At 34.1% G+C, this 22,616-nt stretch overlaps 4 protein-coding genes across 4 annotated transcripts; 2 read left to right on the top strand and 2 right to left on the bottom strand.

Annotated features, from left to right (window-relative positions):
* The first annotated feature begins 4,231 nt into the window (after positions 1-4,231).
* Positions 4,232-11,378, top strand: LOC141672006 (vacuolar protein sorting-associated protein 45 homolog). The gene is made up of 13 exons (XM_074478485.1): positions 4,232-4,385; positions 5,839-6,040; positions 6,164-6,243; positions 6,529-6,756; positions 6,943-7,068; positions 7,175-7,255; positions 7,356-7,497; positions 7,632-7,810; positions 8,535-8,690; positions 9,278-9,385; positions 9,458-9,579; positions 10,834-10,965; positions 11,090-11,378. Exons 1-13 carry the CDS (start codon positions 4,296-4,298, stop codon positions 11,148-11,150), a joined length of 1,707 nt encoding a protein of 568 aa, XP_074334586.1. The 5' UTR covers positions 4,232-4,295; the 3' UTR covers positions 11,151-11,378.
* A 1,837-nt stretch (positions 11,379-13,215) lies between these two features.
* On the top strand, positions 13,216-16,593 carry LOC141672800 (putative eukaryotic translation initiation factor 5-2). The gene is made up of 2 exons (XM_074479476.1): positions 13,216-13,371; positions 14,662-16,593. Exon 2 carries the CDS (start codon positions 14,969-14,971, stop codon positions 16,307-16,309), a length of 1,341 nt encoding a protein of 446 aa, XP_074335577.1. The 5' UTR covers positions 13,216-13,371; positions 14,662-14,968; the 3' UTR covers positions 16,310-16,593.
* Positions 16,594-17,565: 972 nt separating this feature from the next.
* Positions 17,566-19,680, bottom strand: LOC141674970 (pentatricopeptide repeat-containing protein At1g19720-like). Its single transcript, XM_074481672.1, has one exon. It carries the CDS (start codon positions 19,678-19,680, stop codon positions 17,566-17,568), a length of 2,115 nt encoding a protein of 704 aa, XP_074337773.1.
* Positions 19,681-20,778: 1,098 nt separating this feature from the next.
* On the bottom strand, positions 20,779-22,050 carry LOC141674969 (epi-neemfruitin B synthase L1AT-like). The gene has a single exon (XM_074481671.1). It carries the CDS (start codon positions 22,048-22,050, stop codon positions 20,779-20,781), a length of 1,272 nt encoding a protein of 423 aa, XP_074337772.1.
* Positions 22,051-22,616: the final 566 nt, after the last annotated feature.

The raw sequence follows: 22,616 nt of genomic DNA, 5'->3' as shown, positions 1-22,616 counted from the left end.
AAATAATATATAATAGTTACATATTTTGTTATATAATTTTTTAGATGTATAACGTATAATTTGAAACAAAACCCTTTTTTTTTATCGTAGGTAATTTGCAACCGCTACCCTTCAGGTGCGCGCACTGGGTAAACCCTACGGGTTCACGCAATAGTCTGCAAACCACGTGAAATAAGACCATTTATCTCACAATTTGGAAGTAAATGGTCCAAAATATCATATATCATGAAAATGGCCCTTAACATCTCTTCAAAACGTCCAAAAATTATTTGTTTATCCAAAAGTTGAAGATTCAGCCGATTGTTTAATGGGCCAGTCAATTGGACCTGCAATTTTTGTTAGGTAAACGCATTTTTGCAATGCGTTATTGACTTCATGCATTAAAAGTTTGCGTTTTCTTTCTTGAATTTATAAACCAATCACATCAGTCTAGCTGCTAAACGCAAGAAAAAATTGTGGTTTTTAATTTGAAAATAAAACGCAATAAAATTTTGCGTTTCTGAGTGATAATAAGGGTCATCTTTCGACGCCCGTGAGATTTCGGGTCTTTTCTCCCCAAACTGTGATACTAAGGACCATTACCCTATAATTTACATTTTTTTTATTTTATTGTTTGATTAGTATTAGATTAATCTCAACACTTATAAAATGAATTGCAACTTTTTTTCTCAATCGCACATTTTAAATTTTATTATTTAAGGTGTAGTTTTTATAGATTTACAGAAAAAAATCATCACTAATCGAATATTAAATATTATTTTATTAACATGACTTAGATTTCACTCATCATGTCGATTCATGCAATTTAATATTTTTGATTACATATTAGTTTAATCATTTTATTTTTAGTTACTATATAAATGTGACAAACGATGTTTGTATGCATCAATGTTATTAAGTTTGATTATATCATTAGTAATTTTTGATACTCAAAAAAATCCAAATTGATCTGAAAATCGACGGATTTGAATTTGAATAATCCTAAATTATTTAAATTTGGATTTTACAATACCCGACTCGTTGCCATCCCTAACTCGAAGGGAGAAATAATTCTAAAATTTGATAAAAGTAAAATACACGATCGAGTGTATTGGAATTATCTCAAAAATTGAATACAAAGTATGGTTTCTCGAACACTTGGATCATTGAATTATGTTATGCATCACCATTGTCTCTTATTCCATTTTGCTACAGAATGAGACATATATTACGAAAACAGCTAATAACCAGTGTTACAGATTTCGGAAATCGGAACTATTCGGTTACGGTATCGATTTACGATTTATCGGACGATTTTTAAAAAATCGGATAATTAATCGACGATTTATCGGAAATCGGTCAAATCGGACAAATATTTTTAACCGATTTTTAACCGATTTTTGAAAAATCGGCGGATTTCTATAATAGAGCTGATAACAGAATTATTAACGGGTGCAAGACCTGTACAACGACTTTATCGATGAGTTTAACTCATCACTTATTTGCAAATGGCCGCTTCTTTTTTTTCAAATAAAGCACTTAGGAAACTCTACATATAAAAATTATGTTGAATTCTTATGAACCATTATTAGAGCGTATAATAAAATTTTGAAAGTCATGAATATTTTTCAGGGCAATTGTGAGAAGAGAAATTTGGTGATTATGTTAGGATAACATGAGCATGGAAAAAACTAAAGGGAGTTTAGACTTTCAGGATTTGCATAAATTTAATATGCCTATCTTATAAAATATTTTTTGAACTTTGTTGATAATCCTCATTTACTTCTTGCTCTAGTGTTTAAAACTAAGTACTTTTCAAATTGTCATTTTTTGAAGGCAGATTAAGGCTCCGTTTGGAAGTGTTGTTGAAAACTGCTGTGCTGTGAGAAAAAATGTTGTCAGGAAAATTAGATGACTGTTTGATAATTTTTTTAATTTATGCATATTTTGATATATAGTATATAAAAATAATGTTTTTGAGAAGGTTTGATGGTGAAACTGACGCTGTGCTCCAGAAACTTTTTTTGGAGAGAAAAGAAAAGAAATGTAAATAATACATTTCTTCAGCTTGTTCCCGAACAACTTTTATGAAAGAAATCAAAAAAAAACTACAGATTTGGAAAGAAATTTTCTTTATTTTTGTCTCCAAAATCTTCTTCCCACTTTTGGAAAGATTAGGAGAGAAAGGAAAATTAGTTATTTTCTATTCTTTTCTTTTCTATCCTAGATTTGGGAACACAGCGTGATAGCTAATTTCTGCAAAAGCTGAAAACAGCTTTTTCCAAAAGTATGGGGACTTACTTTTACTAACAGCAGTTTTTAGACCAAAATCGCTTTTCCAGACAACAGCTTTTATAATTTACCAAACACTTGTTAGACAGTTTTTCAGACAAAAAGTTTCTATAATTGTTTGCAACAGCAATACCAAACAGGGCCTAAGAGTGTCCAATTCTAACTTCAATAACTGATCATAATTATCATTTGTTGTTACATGTTCAAGTATATGCTGATTTTTCAGCATTGACGTTTCTTATAGTTTGTTTTAGACTTGGTCTTCCAAGTCATGATCAATTAACTACTTAAAATTGGATCATGATTTACAACTCCCAAATAAGAGATCATTATACTAATGTTGACAGATGTAAGTTTGTATGTATGCTAATCGAAATGTATAAATATCTACGATGTCAGTTTGATAATATGTTAAACATATATATAAGAATATATTAGCTTAAAACTCGTGCGATACACGAACTGCACATATATTTTTTAACATTAGTTAATTTTAGAAAAAATACTTGAATTTAATTCTTAATTTTGTTTATTTAAAATTTTAAATGATATGACTTCATGATAATTATATAAATAAAATATATATGTTCATAACTTTTTAGAACATTTAAACTTATTTAAAGTGATAACATTGGTAAGGGGGGAAATATTATTATAATTAAATTATTATTTTATTGAGGGTAAAAATATAATATCTCCATTATGTTGGTACCTTAAAAAACTATTATTTTAGCATGGTGATTACTTGATCGATTAAATATAACTCTATAAAAGATTTTTGAAAGGGCAATATTACTGATTGAATGATATAGTTTTATTGAAAATTCTAAGTGTATTTAAAAAAATTATGTTTTAAATAAAATTTGATTTTTTATTTCACATGAATAGGATACGAATTATACTTGGTTTAATATTAATTTGATTTATCTCGGATTAGTGATTTCCATTATTTTATTTTAGCCCGATGCCTAATACACTAACCAAATTAATCTAATTATTTTTAGTTGATTTTTTTTTAAATCCGGATCGATAAGATAATTTTGTTTTAGACTGAATAATTAATATATATGTTTTTTGTTTTTTTGTGTAAGTCCGAATCAATTGTATAATGTATTTTTTTATCCTGGATAAATAAAATATATTATTTTGTTTATCCAAGTTGATTAGTATATTTTTTTTTGGAGGATTGATAATATTATTATTTTATCTTAACCCGAGTCACATTATATATCAACCAAATTTTAAGAATCATATTTAGTCTGTATAAATTTATTTTAGCCCGATGTAACAAATTAAAATGATATAGAACTCGATATGAATTAAAAGCTAAATTGGTAGAAGAAGTTGAATTTAATATATATTATAGTGATATAGAGTTCGATATAAAATAAAATTGAAATTGGTAAAATAATAGAGGAAGTTGATTTCAATATCAATTATAATTAGAATTGATCGACCCCATAATTAGAATTAGAACAATTAAGTAAGGGTAATTAAGTAAGGGTAATTAAGTAATTTCAGCAAATACCGACCGACCGACTACCAATCTTTTAATATTTCGTCTATTATAATATAGTATAGATATGATCAAACCTATATACCCTATATAAAATCATAAAAATCAACGTTTCCCTATTTTATAAAAATATTACGCATATAATATTTTATTTAAAAATAAACATTTATATTAACATTAAAACTTAAAAAGGTCTCGTAACTCAGTTGGTCAAAGCATCGCTTTATAATTTCAATCCACAAACTTACACAAATCAAATAAACTTTCAATTACTTGACAAAAAAAAAACTTTCAATTACAATTTTAAAAATAATCAATATATTTTTTAAAAACCATCTTACCTAATGGGCCGGGTTGTCCCCACATTACCCAAACCCAACTCCACTCGGATCTAACCCACCCACCCGGATTTTAACTGCCCTACAACAAACAAATATACACACATATACAGTTATACACACAGATCTTCAGAGTAATTAAGCAATTAAATTCAATAATTTCTTAAAAAATGGTGTTAATTTCAGCTGTAAAAGATTATATAAATCGAATGTTACAAGATATCTCTGGAATGAAAGTTCTCATCCTCGATTCCGATACGGTACCGTTTTGATCCCTCATTTTTCTGTTATTTAACCCTTTTTTTTCACAAATTTTAATTGTTTATTCGTGCTTATAGTTGATCTGTTGTAATTTCGTTGCTGTGGTAGTGTAATTGTGATTTTTGAGAGTTCTGCTTAATTTTAGTTGTTTTCGTAAATTATAAGAATCGAATTGTGGCTCGCAATGATGCGAGCTGGTGAAATTAGTGGATATAGAAGTTTGAGGTAGGGTAGAGGAGAGGAATAGAATGATTTATCGATTAGGAATGAAATATTGGATTATTTGAGTTATGTATCGTTGTTTTGATGACATTTTAAGTTATCGTAAATTTCGCGAGTGGCTTGAAATGATGTAAGCTGGTAAAATTAGTGGATGTTGAAGTTTGAGGTAGGGTAGAGGAGGGGAATAGAATGAATTATCGATTAGGAATGAAATATCGGATTATCTGAGTTATGTATCGTTATTTTGATGACATTTATGTTATCGTAAATTTCGCGAGTGGCTTGAAATGATGTAAGCTGGTGAAATTAGTGGATATTGAAGTTTGAGGTAGGGTAGTGGAGAGGAATAGAATGATTTATCGATTAGAAATGAAATATCGGATTATTTGAGTTATGTATCGTTATTTTGATGACATTTATGTTATCGTAAATTTCGCGAGTGGCTTGAAATGATGTAAGCTGGTGAAATTAGTGGATATTGAAGTTTGAGGTAGGGTAGTGGAGAGGAATAGAATGATTTATCGATTAGGAATGAAATATCGGATTATCTGAGTTATGTATCGTTATTTTGATGACATTTTAAGTTATCGTAAATTTTGCGAGTGGCTTGAAATGATGTAAGCTGGTGAAATTAGTGGATATTGAAGTTTGAGGTAGGGTAGAGGAGGGGAATAGAATGAATTATCGATTAGGAATGAAATATCGGATTATTTGAGTTATATAGCGTTATTTTGATGACATCTTAATGTTTCTGCTGAATAAGTTGTCGTAAATTTTCAAGTGGCTTGAAATGATGTAAGCTGGTGACATTAGTGGATATAGAAGTGTGAGGTAGGGTAGAGGAGAGGAATAGAATGATCTATCTATTAGGAATGAAATATCGGATTATTTGAGTTATGTATCGTTATTTTGATGACGTCTTTATGTTTCTGCTGAATTAAAGTTATCGTAAATTTTGCGAGTGGCTTGAAATGATGTAAGTGAAATTTTTGAATATGAGGGAGTTAGGTCTTTTTTCGATACTATTGTGTTGTTTGAGTTAGGTCTTCATACTAATAATGTAACTACGATCAAGTATCGTAAGTATATGGGAACTGCTAAAGTTAAACCCCTAATGGATAAGAATTTTGTTTACAATTGCTAGAAGCATTTGTCAGTTTTCCAGTGGCTTATTTACAGTTGCCTTTTGACTTCTGTTGGTGTGTAATCTAAGTCGTAAATAATTTACAGGTTAGTATCGTAAGTGTAGTGTATTCTCAGTCGGAGCTTCTTCAGAAGGAAGTTTTTTTGGTAGAACTGGTAGAGTCTATAGCCAAGTCAATAGAAGCAATGTCACATCTTAAAGCAATATACTTCGTCCGGCCAACATCGAAGAATATTCAACATATAAAGAGACAGCTGGCCAGTCCTCGATTCGGAGAGTATCATCTTTGTAAGTTTATTATTGTACTCTGTACAGAGTAGTGATCATGAAGTTTTTCTGTGCCCAGTAAAAGCTAGTTATTTAACTAACACCAACACGCTATATTAATGAAAACAATTTTCCTTTTGACAGTCTTCTCCAACATATTGAATAATACCCAATTGCACATTCTAGCTGATTCGGATGAACATGAAGCTGTCCATCAAGTTCAGGTGAATTTCTTGTTGCAACCACAAATCACTTTATAATTTCTTTTTCTCTGAATCAATTGTTGTTGAATCCATGTAATAAAACACTTGACTTCGATCTGGCACTTTGTTGCAGCTTATTTGGCTGGCAACAATCTACTTAAAATTTTTCTAGATAATTATTCTTAGCTCAGAATGAAAGTGATCGGAACTTATTGACTATAATTATAAAATCACTGTGGTCTTGTATTAAGCTGAAAGAGTTGTCTAGCTGTCTGTTAATTGGTTTTCATTTCAATAAATTTGCAGGAATTCTATGCCGACTTTGTTGCAAGTGACCCTTACCATTTCACGTTGAACATTCCTGCAAACCACATGTATATGCTTCCGGCAGTCGTCGATCATTCAAATCTGCAGTCCTTTTGTGATCGAGTAGTTGACGGACTCGCTGCTATATTCTTGGCATTAAAACGTCGACCTGTTATTCGATACTCGCGGACATCTGATGTTGCTAAAAGGATTGCTCAGGAAGCAGGGGTGAGAAAAGAAAATACAATCAAAATAGACGTGTCCTTCTAAAGTGCATTTTATTATAATGTTTTACACTTCACATGATTAGTATCTTGTGCTTATTGTATAAATTTGAGTCAATAGACCCTCACTCGTGGATTTAACATTTCTTGATATATCATTTTTATATATTTATTATTGTTGAATATGCAGAAGCTGATGTACCAGCAGGAAAGTGGTCTATTTGATTTCAGACGCACAGAAATTTCTCCGATGTTGCTAGTTATAGATAGACGAGACGACCCTGTCACTCCGCTACTGAATCAATGGACTTACCAGGTACTTTGGGCTGGGACAATGAACTTGCCACAAGTAGATTACTGGTTTTGAACTACATTGATTAAAATTGAGATAAATTTAGCTCATCATCTTTAATTGTATATAGGCAATGGTTCACGAGTTGGTAGGCATTCAAGACAATAAAGTGGATTTAGGAAATATTGGAAAATTTTCGAAGGATCAGCAGGTTATAATAAATATTCTTTTTATTTACCCCCAAAGAAAGTTATGCTTGTATTTTATGAACTATAACCGATGAATTCTTCTGCTGTTTTTAATGTATTCAGGAACTGGTATTGTCATCTGAACAAGATACCTTTTTCAAAGCTAACATGTATGAAAATTTTGGAGATATTGGTATGAGTATAAAGCGGATGGTTGATGACTTTCAACAAGTTGCAAAAAGTAACCAGAATATTCAGACAGTAGGTGCGTATTGATATTCCCAATTGTTCAGTTGTTCTCACTTGTCACACCATGCTACCCTCTCCATTCTTGTCATACCATGCCAAGTTCTCTGATTTTGGTACATTTTTTGACTGTCAACTCTTTGAGTTCTGCAGAGGACATGGCCAAATTTGTTGACAACTATCCAGAATATAGAAAAATGCATGGCAATGTTTCAAAACACGTAACCTTGGTTACAGAAATGAGCAAAATAGTTGAAGAGCGGAAACTGATGGTAGTTTCTCAAGCAGAACAAGAACTGGCTTGCAATGGAGGCCAAGGAGCAGCATTTGAGGTTGTCTGGTTTTTAAAAAAAAATTAGTGACATGTTTGCATTTTTAAAATATGTATCCGGTTGATGTTGATTTTCGTTTATATGTAGATCTGTTAGTAATTGATATATATTACTTGTAAAGAGGGAATAACATCTTACGTAGGGAGAGTGCCAAGACTGTTAGATAGGTTATTTACTTATTTCATTATTAGATGCTCCCTACAGGCTGTATCAACAGCCTTTTTAATAGCTTTCGTTCTGTTACTAAGTAGGTATCTGGGGAAGCTTTTACAATGCGTTCTAAAATACTGTCAGGTAAGTAGTTTAAAGCTTTTTTGCTAAATTGGACTAATAGCATTCAGGATACTAAGTTGCATGATTTAGGTTTCCGATCTAAGGATATACAGAGGATGGTTGGAAAATTCAGTTTGATCTAGCTTCTTATCCACGAATGTGTGAATTGTAGATGTTTGTGAATGTTTTACGGGACTCAGGGATATGGTAGATGTCATGTTATTGTTTCTCAATGTGAACCATGACTACGAATTACATATATATCAGAGGAGCTGCACAAGTGACTAAGATTTTTCTGTAGGCATCATTGTATTTCCATGAAATAAGATTTTTCTTAACAGTACCTTGTAATGTGATAGTTGTCTATATCTACATACATGTAGTTTAGAATTGTTGTTCCGATATATTGAACGGCTTGCATGATTATCTAACTTAATTTTTTCCCCTACAGGCAGTGACAAATCTTTTGAATAATGAAAGTGTCTCTGATATCGATCGTCTACGACTAGTCATGCTGTATGCTTTGCGTTATGAGAAGGAGAGCCCTGTTCAGCTGATGCAGCTGTTTAATAAACTGGCTTCTCGATCTCCCAAGTACAAGCCTGGGGTAATAATATTGAAATCCAATTTACAAAATTTAATTCCGTGATTTACACTGCATGTGCATATATTTCTGGGTTCTGTTTGTTCGATTCAGATGAATGTATTACGTGAAGAAAGACAAATGAATAAGTTTATTTAATTCAAATGGCAAAATCTCTCCAAATTCACCTGAAATGTGAAATTTATTTCGGTAGGATTTGAATTCCACCCTTTTGAGGGGTTATAAAATTAAGTTTTGTTTCCCTAAATTCACCATGTGTCAATGAAGGGATTTACTGATTCTATGCCGTGATTGTCAATAATGGTACAGGCTTGCTTTTCATCTCCTAAAATTAGGTACCAGAATTGCCATTAATTTAGGTCACCTAGTTTTACTGATGGTGATCTGAGCTACTGACATGGATGATCGGACTTTGATTTTAATGTTCGATGCAAAAACTTACTTCTAAACAGCTAACTAAAGGATTTTCAATATATTAGAGACGCAGTTGGAATTTGGAACCAAGGTTTAGTGGATAATTAAGAAATTAATTGTTGCAAACTGTAGAAAACCTGATTTCTTTTACTAAATTGACTTTGGTGAATTGGCAGCTTGTCCAGTTTCTTTTGAAGCAAGCTGGTACTGATAAGCGGACTGGGGATCTTTATGGAAACCGAGATCTTCTTAATATTGCTCGTAACATGGCTCGTGGGCTCAAGGTTAAGTCCCTCCTTTGTCTTTATATAATACTGTTGGTAGATGCTTTATACTAATTAAGTTACTGTTCACAGGGGGTTGAAAATGTGTACACACAACACCAGCCTCTAGTGTTTCAAATCATGGAAAGCATCACAAAGGGTAGATTGAGAGATGTGGACTATCCTTTTGTCGGAAATCATTTTCAGCAGGCCAGGTCTGTCCTGTTTCTCTGTTGAATTTTTGGTTGAGCGAGCTTGTTATATAATCTCGCCCTGTGCTTTCCCAGTACTGATAATTGCTCAAATATGATTCATGCCAGTTTTATATGTTGTATGATCCTTTTATAATACAATTTTTTAAAATAATGGCGTGTATTTAGGTAAAGAAAGTGTTAAACATTAAAATATAGAAAATACCAGCTATCCTGGTCATAGTTGCATCAATTGTGTTTTTATTTTTCCTTGGGCCTCTGTAGTTGCCATGTGAAGGGAATTAAGAGAGTATTTGTTATTGACTTGGTTTTATTTTACACCAAACTCTCGAGCTTTGAAGCGGGAGAAAAGAAGATGTAAACAAATAAACTTGGTAAATTCTTACTTATTTCCGGGCTGCAAAACTTTTGATAGAGGGGAAGAGAAGTAAGAGATGGCTATTTCCTTTCACTATAATTATTTTATTTCAAGGGGGAGATGAAGGGAAGGTATAGTGAACGAGTGGTTTTTAAAATATTTCCTAATTCCAATATAAGCTTCTATCATTCATATTGATCTTTATCTATGTTCGTGTCCCCTCTGTTACAACCCGTTAAAACCTAGGAAATCAGGAATACATGATTGAGTTTATCCACTACACTTAATTTTTTACTTTGCTTCCCTTTACTTTCCTCAGCTTTTGCACCTTTAAAAACTCATGAGAAGGGAGTAGAAATAATGCTTCTTCATTCTTGTAAACTTGAGAATTTGAAAATGAAGTCGTAGAATATAAAGCATCAGTAGAAGGCATGACAACTTGAATCTGCAGTGGTTATGTGTGAATGAGAGTGTGAGTGAATATGTGTGTTCCCATAGCAAGTCCTTGCATAGTTGTTTATGATATCTAGTTGTCCAGCCAAAATGTTTTAAAACATTAGTTTCACATTTTATTTGAGATATATGTATTTCTGAAGTAAGAGTTTTTGTGTTCACTCCTAATCTCGTAATTCATTTCAATTGGCAGGACTTAATTATACAAGTTTAACTTTTCACTCATTTTGTAGTTGGCACCTAGAGCTTACAAGCTTAATTAATTTACTCTTTGTTTACTCTTCCTTTGGTATATTTTCTGGCCAATTTTTCTTTTTGTATGCAGTAGTTGCTAGACAATGTCTAGGTTATGTTCATTTCTCTCTTCAGTTATTGGTATGATACCTATGACTATGTGATGATACTTAACTGTATTGTTATTTGGGGAACATTTTCACTGCTGTTAGGCCGCAGGAGGTTGTGATTTTCATTATTGGCGGAACAACATTTGAGGAATCACGTTCAGTTGCTTTACAGAATGCCACTAATTCTGGGATTCGCTTTATACTTGGTGGTTCCGCAGTTCTTAATTCTAAGAGGTCTGTAATATATGTACTTAAAGTTGTGGAAATATCATACTTTTGATATGGTTGGAAGTATTTACTGCGTTAATTTGACCTGTTAACTAATTCCATACATCTCGTATTTTAATTGTGTGTGTAGGTTTCTAAAGGACCTGGAAGAAGCTCAAAGAATTACTCGAGCCGGGACCAGTGTGATTTAACTTTATATCCATCTCACCAAGCTGCTCTTCCCAAGGCAATGTACATATGTGCTATATGCCAATCATATGATGTTTTTGTTTAATCTTTTCCCGTCTATAAAAATATACATGCCCGGTGAGAGAAATTACGGTTAATCTCATGCTCCAGTTTCTAACTTAAGCATGAGTAACGATAATGACTTGCAGCTAACTTGATGTCTTGGATATGCACAGAGAGTCGATAAGATTTAGTTATGCGGCCAAATATAGTTTTTTTGCCATTTCAGTCAGAATATGGTTGTATGCATATAGCAAAAAGTAATTTTGTATGCCTAGTGTATCTAATACTTGCAATTTCCTCCCCGATAAACATGCAAAATGCGACACTGTAAGCAATCTTTGAAAGTGGCGGACCTAGGGAAAATTAGTCCCGGTTTAATTCTCGAAAATTGAAGCAATTTGGATCGGTTCCGTAAATATCATCATGTCCTCCCTGTATCAAAATCCTTGTTTATCCCAGGTAGGAAGAAAGGTTTTAACATTTCTACCATGGAAGAATATGCTTTATAATTTATCCATATTCTCTTGCTCTTTGAAATAATTCTTGTTTGTTGCCATTTTAAGAAAGTTATCTGGACTTCAAACCAACAAGAAATCAATCTTTTAATAACCTAGCTTTTATAATCTTGAGACATTCTGAATGTTATTTTTGTTGAATTTTGTGAAAGTTCAATTGTTGCTATTTACATGCTCTTCATAGAAGATAAACCAAGATATGAAGTTTCCAAATATATGTGAAGTTGCCCTCTCCTCAAGTCTTTTTCAGCTAGAATTATCTCTTAATCCCTTTCTCCATCCCAACTACTAACCTTTATAATCAAGACAAGATAGTAAATAAACTTTTCTATAACTGCAATTTTAACACAAAATATATTTTGAATATCATTACATATAATTTTCCTATTTTGCTACTGTAAATGATCTATACCAATTTTTGAATTAAATATCTTTATTGAGATGGAAATAAAATATATACAAAAGTTGGGTTTTTTTTTTTTATCGTAGGTAACCCGCAGCCGCTACCCTTCGGGTGCGCACTGGGTAAACGCTACTGGTTCACGTAATAGTCTGCAAACCACGTGAACTAAGGTAAATCGCATTTAAGCGACAGACTCTGGCTCATTAGGCATAATCATAAATTCTCCTCTCGAACCTGTGACCATGAGGTTAGTTTTCCTTTCTTTAATCAACTGAGCCAACCTTGCGGGCAAAGTTGAGCTTTTGCTTTCAATATAACTTTAAAGTTAATACTAAATACACATTTTTATAAAAATTATTTATCGTTATTCATTTATTTTATTTGCATATTCATTTATTGTGATAACAATTACAAAATTAATATAAATTGAGCATGGAGCGAAAATTGAATTCGAACCGCGAGAAGATGGGAAATGCTATTTACGGTGCTTATTTTTAATTTCCGGGGCAAACAAAGCATGAAAATATAAAATTACCCCAGCATTCACAATATCAGCAAACGAAAAATAATAATTCGAGGAATTGTTTCATCTTTTCATGCTTTTTCAGCTCTGAAAATAAAAAATTTGTTCTGGAAATAACATTTTTCAAAATAAAATAGAATCAGGATATTTAAACTTTTTGATATTGAAAAGATGATTATCAAGAGAGATAAATTACAAAATTAATATAAATTGAGCATGGAGCGAGAATTGAATTCGAACCGCAAGAAGATGGAAAATGCTATTTACATTGTTGATTTTTAATTTTCACAACAAACAAAGCATGAAAAGACAAAACTGCCCCATACATACAGAGTAACAATAAACGAAAAAAAATAATGTGAGGGATAATTTTATCTTTTCATACTTTTTCAGTTCTGGAAATAAAAAATTTATTCTGAAAATAACATTTCGCAAAATAAAAGAGGATCGAGCATATCCAATATTTTTTATATTGAAAAGACAATTATGAAGAGATTATATATAAATAATAATCGCAAATAATTAGGTTTAAGTAGAAAAGTAAAAGAGACAGAGAGGCGGTGAGGAAGGCAGCCCTAGGTAAACAAAGCCCAAATCCTTTACGTACAGGGTTTGTATATATCTATATATAGACCCCATCCACTCTACACACATCTCTCTCCCTTCATATCTCTCTCGCCGCATCAACAATCTCTCCTTACATATTTTCATCTCTCCTCTCTCTCTCTCATCTCTCTCAGGTATCTCTCTCTCAAACCCTAACCCTCTCTCTCTCTCTCCCTCCCTCTCTCTCTCTCTCCCTCTCTCTCCCTCTCTCCCTCTCTCTCCCTCTCTCTCTCTCTCCCTCTCTATCTCTCTCTCCCTCCCCCTCAATAATTATAATTTTTAATTGTTTTGTTATTATAATCTGTAATATGATGATAAATCTAGTTCAATTAATATCTGTTCATGTTTAATACTCAAAACTGTTAATCAATTCAACTGTTTCGAGTTTTGATATGTGTTAAACGCTGTCGTTTTGTAGATCTATGTTTTGTATTGTATTGTTATGTTCTAAATTGATTGGATTGACTCTGCGGATTGATCGATTTGTTAATTCGATCAACTGATGTGATTTTCGATATTGAGTGGTAAGTTATTACTGATTTGTAGGTTTTTGTATCGAGTTTCTGATTCGGCAAGTGTTTATTTGGTTTTGTTTTTATCGAATGGTTTCGATTACAGTATTATATTGAATCCATGTGTTGTTTGGATGTTGCTTGTAATTATCGAAATCGGAGTGAAGAGTTGTTAGTTTCTAGGTTTTGGTATTGAGATTTTGAGTGGTAAGTGTTTGATTTTAATTTTTGTCTTGTGAATTTTTCGGTAACTGTAAATTTAGTTTGTTGATTTAAATCGGTAAAGGTATATGTGTGTGTCTTTGTTGGATTGCTGCCGCCTAGTACACTTTGATGTTATTGTTATTGTTATTATGTTTGTAGATTTTTGTTTCTGCATTATACGAATATATATTTGTGTGTTTTAGTTGTGTATATATGCTGAATTTTTGTCAGTCTTTATGAGTTTAACCTAAAAGGCATGTTTAAGCAGCATTGGGCTTTAAAAATGGGATTTAGCCTGCTTTTGTATTGCTTAAAACTGTTAAATGATGTTGCTGGGTATGGATAAACTTTCGCGGGAACATGTAATTTGAAATTTTTAGTTTTTTTGGTAATTCAACGGCCTTTTATTGTATATCTACTTGTTTTTGGACTGACATGATTATTTCTGATATTCGGAAACAGATAAGATGATATCAGATTATATGTTTATTCGGATTGGATTCGAAGTTGACCCAATCATATATTTGTGTCTTTAGCACAATCCTGCGTCTGTGCCATATCATGCAATCTATCTGATGATTTTTTTTTTGTTTTGTTAGCTATGGAAATGGAAGTAGTATACTACTGAGATATGAATATTGTTTTCTGCAATTGTTTCTTTATCTTAAATATCGACAATATCTGACTTCTTGTTTTATTTATTTTCAGGATACATTAAGGTTAATCTGCAACCTTGTTAGCCACAGTGTAGTTTTTGTAAGTCAGAAGCTTCTTTTATGTCTGAACAGGCCACCCTGTTTTTGTCAACATTTGGGTTGCAAGGTGAATATTCTCCGTCAACAAGGATTAAGGATAAAGTTGGCTGTATGCATTTTGAGGCACATCAGGGATACAACAGAAACTTCGAGGGTTGCCAATTTATGCGACCTTGTCCAACTATTGAAGAGGCTGCCTTATTTAAAACAGTTTCCTTTTACCTTCTCTAATATTTTATTTTCCGGAGTTTACTTTAAAGATGGCTTTGCAGAACATTGGTGCTGGGAACAAAGATGATGCCTTCTACAGGTATAAGATGCCAAGAATGATAACAAAGATTGAAGGCCGAGGAAATGGCATCAAGACTAATGTTGTCAACATGGTTGATATTGCCAAGGCCTTGGGTAGGCCTGCTGCTTATACAACCAAGTATTTTGGTTGTGAGCTTGGAGCTCAGTCCAAGTACGACGAGAAAACTGCAACTTCACATGTTAATGGGGCTCATGACACTGCCAAACTCGCTGGCCTTCTGGAGAACTTTATCAAGAAATATGTTCAGTGTTATGGATGTGGTAACCCTGAGACTGAGATCATTATCACAAAAACACAAATGGTTACTCTGAAATGTGCTGCATGTGGACATTTGTCAGATGTTGATATGAGAGACAAGCTCACAACCTTCATCATCAAGAATCCTCCTGAGAAGAAGGGGGGTAAAGACAAGAAAGCAATGAGGAGAGCTGAGAAAGAACGAATAAAAGCAGGTGAGGCTTTGGATGAAGAGCAGAAGAAGCTGAAAAAGGAAGGTGTAAAGCCGAAAGGAAGCACTAAGGATGGCTCTTCTAAAGCAGTAAGCAAGAAGAAAGCAAATGTATCTGACGAGGATAACTCTCCTGCTGGAAGCCAGGTTGATGAAATTGAAGCAGTGGTTGACCATGATGATGATGATGACATCCAATGGCAGACTGATACTTCAGCTGAAGCGGCTAAACAGAGGATCCAAGAACAGCTTAGTGCTGTGACTGCTGGCATGGTTATGCTAAATACCACCGAGGAGAAGCCAAAGTCTGGAAAATACTCTCCAACTCGTGAAGAGAAACCCAAAGTCAATGGCTCGAATGGTGCATCTGCAAATTCTAGCAGCCCCCACGAGAAGCTTGTACTTGAGATTAAGGATTACCTCAAAAAGGGTTCCCCGGCAAGCAAGTTGAATCCTTTTCTGGATACCCTCTCAGGTACAACTCAGCAAGTTTTTGATGCCTTCTTTGAAGCCATGTTTGATGGAGCTGGGAAAGGTTTTTCGAAGGAAGTAACTAAGAAGAAAAACTATCTAGCAGCTATTACTCAGAATGAAGGATCTCAACTTGTTTTACTTAATGCCCTAGAAGCATTTTGTGTGAAAGCCAGTGCAGAGGCCGTGAAGGAGGTGGCGTTGGCTCTGAAAGTTCTCTATGACAATGATGTGCTTGAGGAAGAGTTTATTGTGGAGTGGTATGAGAAGGGCCTGAATGGCGGTAATAAAGGCTCTGCGATGTGGAAGAATGTTAAACCATTTGTTGAGTGGCTTCAGAGTGCTGAATCTGAAACCGAAGACGAATAAGCCCATGTTCTTTCCATGTTGGGTGTTTTGCTCTTTTGCTTCATTTGTGTTCTTTTTCCTTCTGTTTGTGTGTTTGCGGTTGGATAAGATGGTGTCTGGTGTCGGAATCTGGTGTTTTGAATTGTCTTTGTGGTCTGAGAATAAATTCTGCCCGTCCAGGCAGTGGAGTCTCATCTATGGTAGTTATGTGTGGTGCTGCTTGTCAGTGTTTCCTATGTTTTAAAATATTGTCTTGACTCTTGAACTGGTTTAAAAGTTTTATGTCATGTGTTGTTTTTGTTTTATTTCAAGTATTGTTGGTAATTATTTGCCTTCATTCTAGCGGTATATTTACTTGATATGTTATTAATTTTGATTTGATAAATTCGAGTGGATGACATAATTGTCACTAGTCATTTTGCTTGGTTCTAATATCTACAAGTGTTGTGATACGTAAACACATTAACTTATCTTATTTTTTATAATTTTAATGAAAGTTAGATCCAGCCAAAGTTGGATTTAGCTCAATCCAGTTGTTTGGTAAGGTTAGTAACACAACATATCCGGTTGAAGATTGTTTCGATGATATAGGATGCAGTGATGCACGGAAGTTGACCACCGCAAGAAAATCGTCAATAAACAAGAGCTACGCATGCTAAACACCGATATATTTGTGGGTGTAGTAAAAAGAAAATCGTCAATAAACAAGAGCTACACATATTAAAAACCGATGTATTTGTGGGTGTAGTAAAAAGAAAATCGTCAATAAACAAGAGCTACACATGCTAAAAACCGATGTATTCGTGGGTGTAGTAAAAAGTCATGTGTTTCACATCGGTCCTCGACACAGGATTCTTTCCAAAACATTCTTTAACCTATCCATTTACGGAATTCGTCGACACAGTTGATGTTAGGCTAAGAGTTTGAGCTGGGGTTTGTGTTGAATGAGTGTTTTCTATAACAGAAGCTCTAAAGCTAGCCACACCTTTCTCTCTAAAGCTATCATTGGTAAACTTAGTAATTTAGTTTTTTGTCAAAACAGTCCCTGTAGAGTGCTTCAGCTACACTTAAGACTTCCCTTGTTAAAAATTCTCTCCGACATCTTTCTTCAAGATCATCCAGATTGATGGTTGAGACTTTAAATCATCTGCTTATTCCTTGTTTTGCGAAATTAAAGCCTAATTTTTTTTTGCTCTGTTTAAATTTGAGTATGGGATAATGGGAGTTCACTAACGTTTAGTTCTAGTAAATGAAAGTAACATACCAAGAACTTCTAGTCATTTTGAATCGCAGACCAACGTGGCGTCCTCTGTGCAGTTACATTTTTCATACATGATTCTAAGAGCATGTACAAGAGCATTCTTGTGTTCAGAAAGCAGACTCTTCAAAATATAACAATGACACTGTTTTCCCAGATTTAGATCTTCCATTTCACCGCATGCTGTGATTAGAATCATAAAGGTTATTGAGGTTGGCTCGATACTCTCACGAAGCATTTGGCTGAAGTACTCGAGAGCCTTCCCAGGTTGTGAATTCTTAATGAAGCCAGAAATTATAGTATTCCATGTTACTGTGTTTCTATCCTTCATGTTCCAGAAAACCTTTGTTGCCGAACCAATTTGATGACATTTTGCATACACGTCAACCAATGCACATTGTACAAATATGTTGTCTTCAAATCCGTTCTTGATAATATAACCATGGATTTCCTTTCCTTGCTGCAGTGAAAGCAGATCAGCACAAGCTGCAAGAGAACCCGTTGTTGTGACAACATTTGGTCTTACCGACCAATTTGGCGTTTGATTGGGTAACCAACCTATAGTAGGTGATTGCATATTACGAAACAATTTAAGAGCTTCACGACTAAGCCCAGCTTGCTGAAACCCATTTATCAGAACATTAAAAGAAACAACGTCGAGCTCTAAATTCGTTGATACCATTTCTGATAGAAGGGCATATGCCTCGTTCTTGTAACCATTTCTTGCAAGTCCAGCAAGCAACGTGTTATAGGTGAATTCATCAGGTCTTATGCCATCATTTTGCATAGTTCTAAGAAATTGCAGTGCACTGTCCATTTTTCCTACATTTACATAAGCAGCAATCATTTCATTCCACATGACAATGTTCTTGGTTCCCGCAGTTAGGAAAACTTTCTCCGCACAATCATTTCTGGTGCATTTAGAATACATATCAACTAGCGCTCCCACCACATGTTCATTCTGATGAAGTTCTCGTTTAAGTGTATAACCATGTATTGCTTTGCCAATTTCCAAATCTTCTAATTTTGCACAGGATGATAGGGAACTTGCTATTGTCACAGCATTAGGTCTCTCAGGGAACCATAACATTTTACAGAAAACAACTAAAGCATCTTCATAACATCCATTGTAGACGCATCCCGAAATCACTGCATTCCACGAAGTAACCTTTGGCATCACCCCATTCACTTGCATCTCTTCCAAGCAACAAATGGATCGATGAACTTCTCCATTCCGTGCATACCCTGAAACAAGTGCATTCCATGATATCAAATCAGGTTTCACTCCACTTAATTCCATCGAATTAAAAGTTTCTTCAGCCTCATGTACAAGCTCCTCATCCATATAAGCCGAAACAAGGGCAGTCCAAGAAACCACATCCCTCTCCTGCATAACATCAAAAACACTTCTAGCATACCCCAATTTCCCACAATTTGCATACACATCAATAAGCGCATTACTCACAAACACATCACTCCCTAACTCCCGCCTCACAACATACCCATGAATCATTCTCCCCACCCTCTCCAACTTAACCGCAGAACAAGCTTTAAGTATTCTCGGTACAAGAAACCTATCCGGCAACACCCCATCAAAAACCATCAACCCAAACACAAAAAAAACCTCCACCCATTTTTCACACCGACAATACGATCCTATCAACGCCGCATAAACTCCCACACTCCTCTCAGTCAATTCATCAAACACCTTCCGTGCATCATCCAAACACCCACCACTCCTCAAATACAAAACCACAATCTTACTCCCAATCAAACTACTCCAACTACCCCCACCTAATTTCACAAAATACCCATGAACTTGCTTGCAATTATAACACAAAAACCTCGAATTCGACTCGAAAATGTTCAAAAAAGAGCCACTTTCCTCACTTTCTTCAACCTCATAATCACAATTTCTTCTCTTAATATCAGCTTCTAAACCCAAATGGGAATGTGGGTTCTTCTTAGTTAACAATGCTGTGCGTTTGAGATGAAGATTTCTAGCCGTTAAGGCTTCATTTTTCGACAATTTTTTCGAAAAAAGATTGGTTTTTTGGGGAGTAAAAATGGGGGAAAAATTGTCTGTGAAAACAAGATGATTATAGGGAAGAAACCCAGTTTGTAGAATTGCCATAATCAGATTATAGTGGAAGATAGAAGTGGCAAAGATTCATAAGTTTTGTATTTTCGCGCGCAAAATTTGTGTAAAATGTTCTTCAAATTAAACATCAAGTGAAAGAGATATATAGGTTTTGGATAGGAGTGATTTTCTTGTTAATAAAAAAAAATTGAAACTATGGAATTTAAATAAAATCAACTTATTATTTTATTCAAATTATAAGCATGGTTCAAAAAAGCGGAAATTGACATTATTCAGTATAGTAACATTTCAGTGATTAATTAGACAATCGGTGATTAATCTAACGTATTTAATAAAATACAAAAATAATTAATTTATTAAACTAGATATATTAATTTAAGAAAAAAGTATAATGATTAATCAGATTAGAGCATATTGAAATAATTAATCGGGTAATTAATCGATAAAATCGGTAATTTTTAGAACAAAAGTTGTAAGAACTTATTTCTTTTTAATTTTAGGTTCTAGTTAGGTCTGTAATTTGAATCGGGGTGATCGTGAGAACTCGTTTAACTAAGTTCGATTATGTTCGTGCTCATATACAAGTCCACTCTTTTAATTAAACAACACGAGCATGTATCTAACTCGAGTTATGCTCAAATTCGAAGACTCGACTTGAACTCGTTTAAAATTTATATATTTTAAATTATATATATTGAATTTTAATAATTTTATATTATTTTAATTGTTGAGCATGCGAGCAAACTCAGATCGACTCGTCTAAACCCGCTCATCGTTTAGCTTTCGAGTAAACTGGACTCGTCTATTACACCAGTCCGGTTTGTCAGATATCGAACTCGTTTAACTTTAATATGCGTCTCAACTCGTTTAATGATACCCGAACTTGTATTCGTTCATTGAGTACCCGTGTCAACTCGAATCAAAGTTCTATTTCCGGGTTCGATATTTTCTCATCGCGAAATCTATTTAAACTAAATACCACTTAAGAAATAAACTATATTCAGAAAAAATAGAAAAATAGCAAAAAGTCATAATTAAGCGGCAAACAAATTCACCAATTCATTTATTTCTAAAATTTTTCAAGACCAACGGATGGAAATGAAGTACTTCAACTGCTAAACATGATCATAATCACAGGCAACTTCTGATCATAGAAACATGAGCAAGAAAATCTGAATTTTTCTGCAGCTTCTTCATGCATTGTTCTGGCAAACTCACCCACACTTCAATGCCCTTACCATCCCTAGTATCCATCAAGAAGGCACAGTTAGTTGGTATCCTAGTAGTCCCTAGCTGAACAGGCTTTCCCCACCCGAAATCGACATCATATATAGGAAATCCACACCAGCTACTAGTACTAAAGAACCCTATTCCATCTGAATACTCTGCAAAATCTTCCACTGCCTTCATGTAGTCCGTAAAATAATTTTTGTTATCGTATAAAATTTTCAAGAACTCGGGACTTACTTCATGTATCGAATCAAGAACTTCTGTGACCAGAGCTCTGTAATCAGTTTCAGAGCCAGCACTAGTTACTATAGTGTGTGTGAGATTTCCTATGCTGTTTTGCAGGGTTTCAGAATGGCCCATCTTGTTCCGTAAATTCATCTGCATTGTCATGAACCAGATTTTTTCTGGACTTGTTGCGATGACTGAAGCCCATACGAACGTGGAGACAGCAACTACACGACTTGGACGTTTCTTTACATCTATCTCGATTTTTTGTTGCAGGGCAGAAATACTAGAGTTACTAAAAATAAATCTCTTGGCTATCGATTTTTTTCCTTTCTCAACCTCGAGCTGGTTAAAGCCACTGACATCTTGAGGACGAAACAGTGTCGTGCAGTCTCTGACAAAATTCGCTTCAATCTTTTCTCCTCGGGTGATAGCAGCCAAGGTTCTGAAGAAATTGTGTATCACCGAAAAGTCTGTAATTATGTGACTAATGCAGATTCCAATAGCAATGCCACCACAACTGAAGTAGTTCACTTGGACACCTAGTAAACACTGCTGATTTTCGCGTGTTGGTACTGTTTCTGGATCAAAGGGAACTAGTTCCCTCAATTGATCGATTTTCAGGTTGTTAAGCATAGTAGGCACGCTGACAGCAACGCGAGATTCAACAAAATCAACGCCTTGATCTCTGCATTCGATGGAAAATACGTCCTTGATCCGCCCTGCCAGCGGATACATGTGACTTAAGGTCTGACAGAGCGAGTTCTTCAAGAGATTCGGATTCTTTTCATCAACGACGGGGCTCGATGCATAGAATAAAACGACGGGAACATAAAACTTGGGAGATAATTGGTCCTTCAGAGAGAGATTGAAAGTTGAAAGGTGTTTCGGTGTTGGAGTAGCAGGTTTAATAGTTTCTCGAGACACAACTTGTGCCTTGAAATTCATTGTCTTAACACTACAAGAAAAACGAGCTTTTCCTGTCCGGAATTGTAATGTTTCGACTAATACAACTTTCTCAAGCATGGAGAGAATAGCATTCTCAAAAGGATCTTATAACCATTTTCATGTGAGTGCAGATAAGTAGATTATCTGAAAAATTATTAATATTAAAAACAACGGATTTATGCGGTTATGATATCCGAAATGATGTTATATTAATGTTAACAGTTTCATGCAGATAAGGAGAGTTTGTGGATGTTACAAAAATTTAAACGGTCAGAGACGTTAAAATGGAGAGGTAAGAGCCCTATTCGATAATTAACTGTAATCGACGGTTTTGACAAGCGAATTGACTAAACTGTTTTAACAATTATAATACATATTAGTAGAGTTTGTGGATGTTACAAAAATTTAAACGATTCAGAGACGTTAAAATGGAGAGGTAAGAGTCCTATTCGATAATTAACTGTAATCGACTGTTTTGACGAGTGAATTGACTAAACTGTTTTAATAATTATAATACATATTAGTAGAGTTTGTGCATGTTGCAAAAAATTAAACTCTTGCAAAAA

The sequence above is a fragment of the Apium graveolens genome, chromosome 7 (assembly GCF_009905375.1).
Source record: "Apium graveolens cultivar Ventura chromosome 7, ASM990537v1, whole genome shotgun sequence".
Taxonomy (NCBI): Eukaryota; Viridiplantae; Streptophyta; class Magnoliopsida; order Apiales; family Apiaceae; genus Apium; species Apium graveolens.
This window is presented reverse-complemented; position numbering and strand designations above follow the sequence as displayed.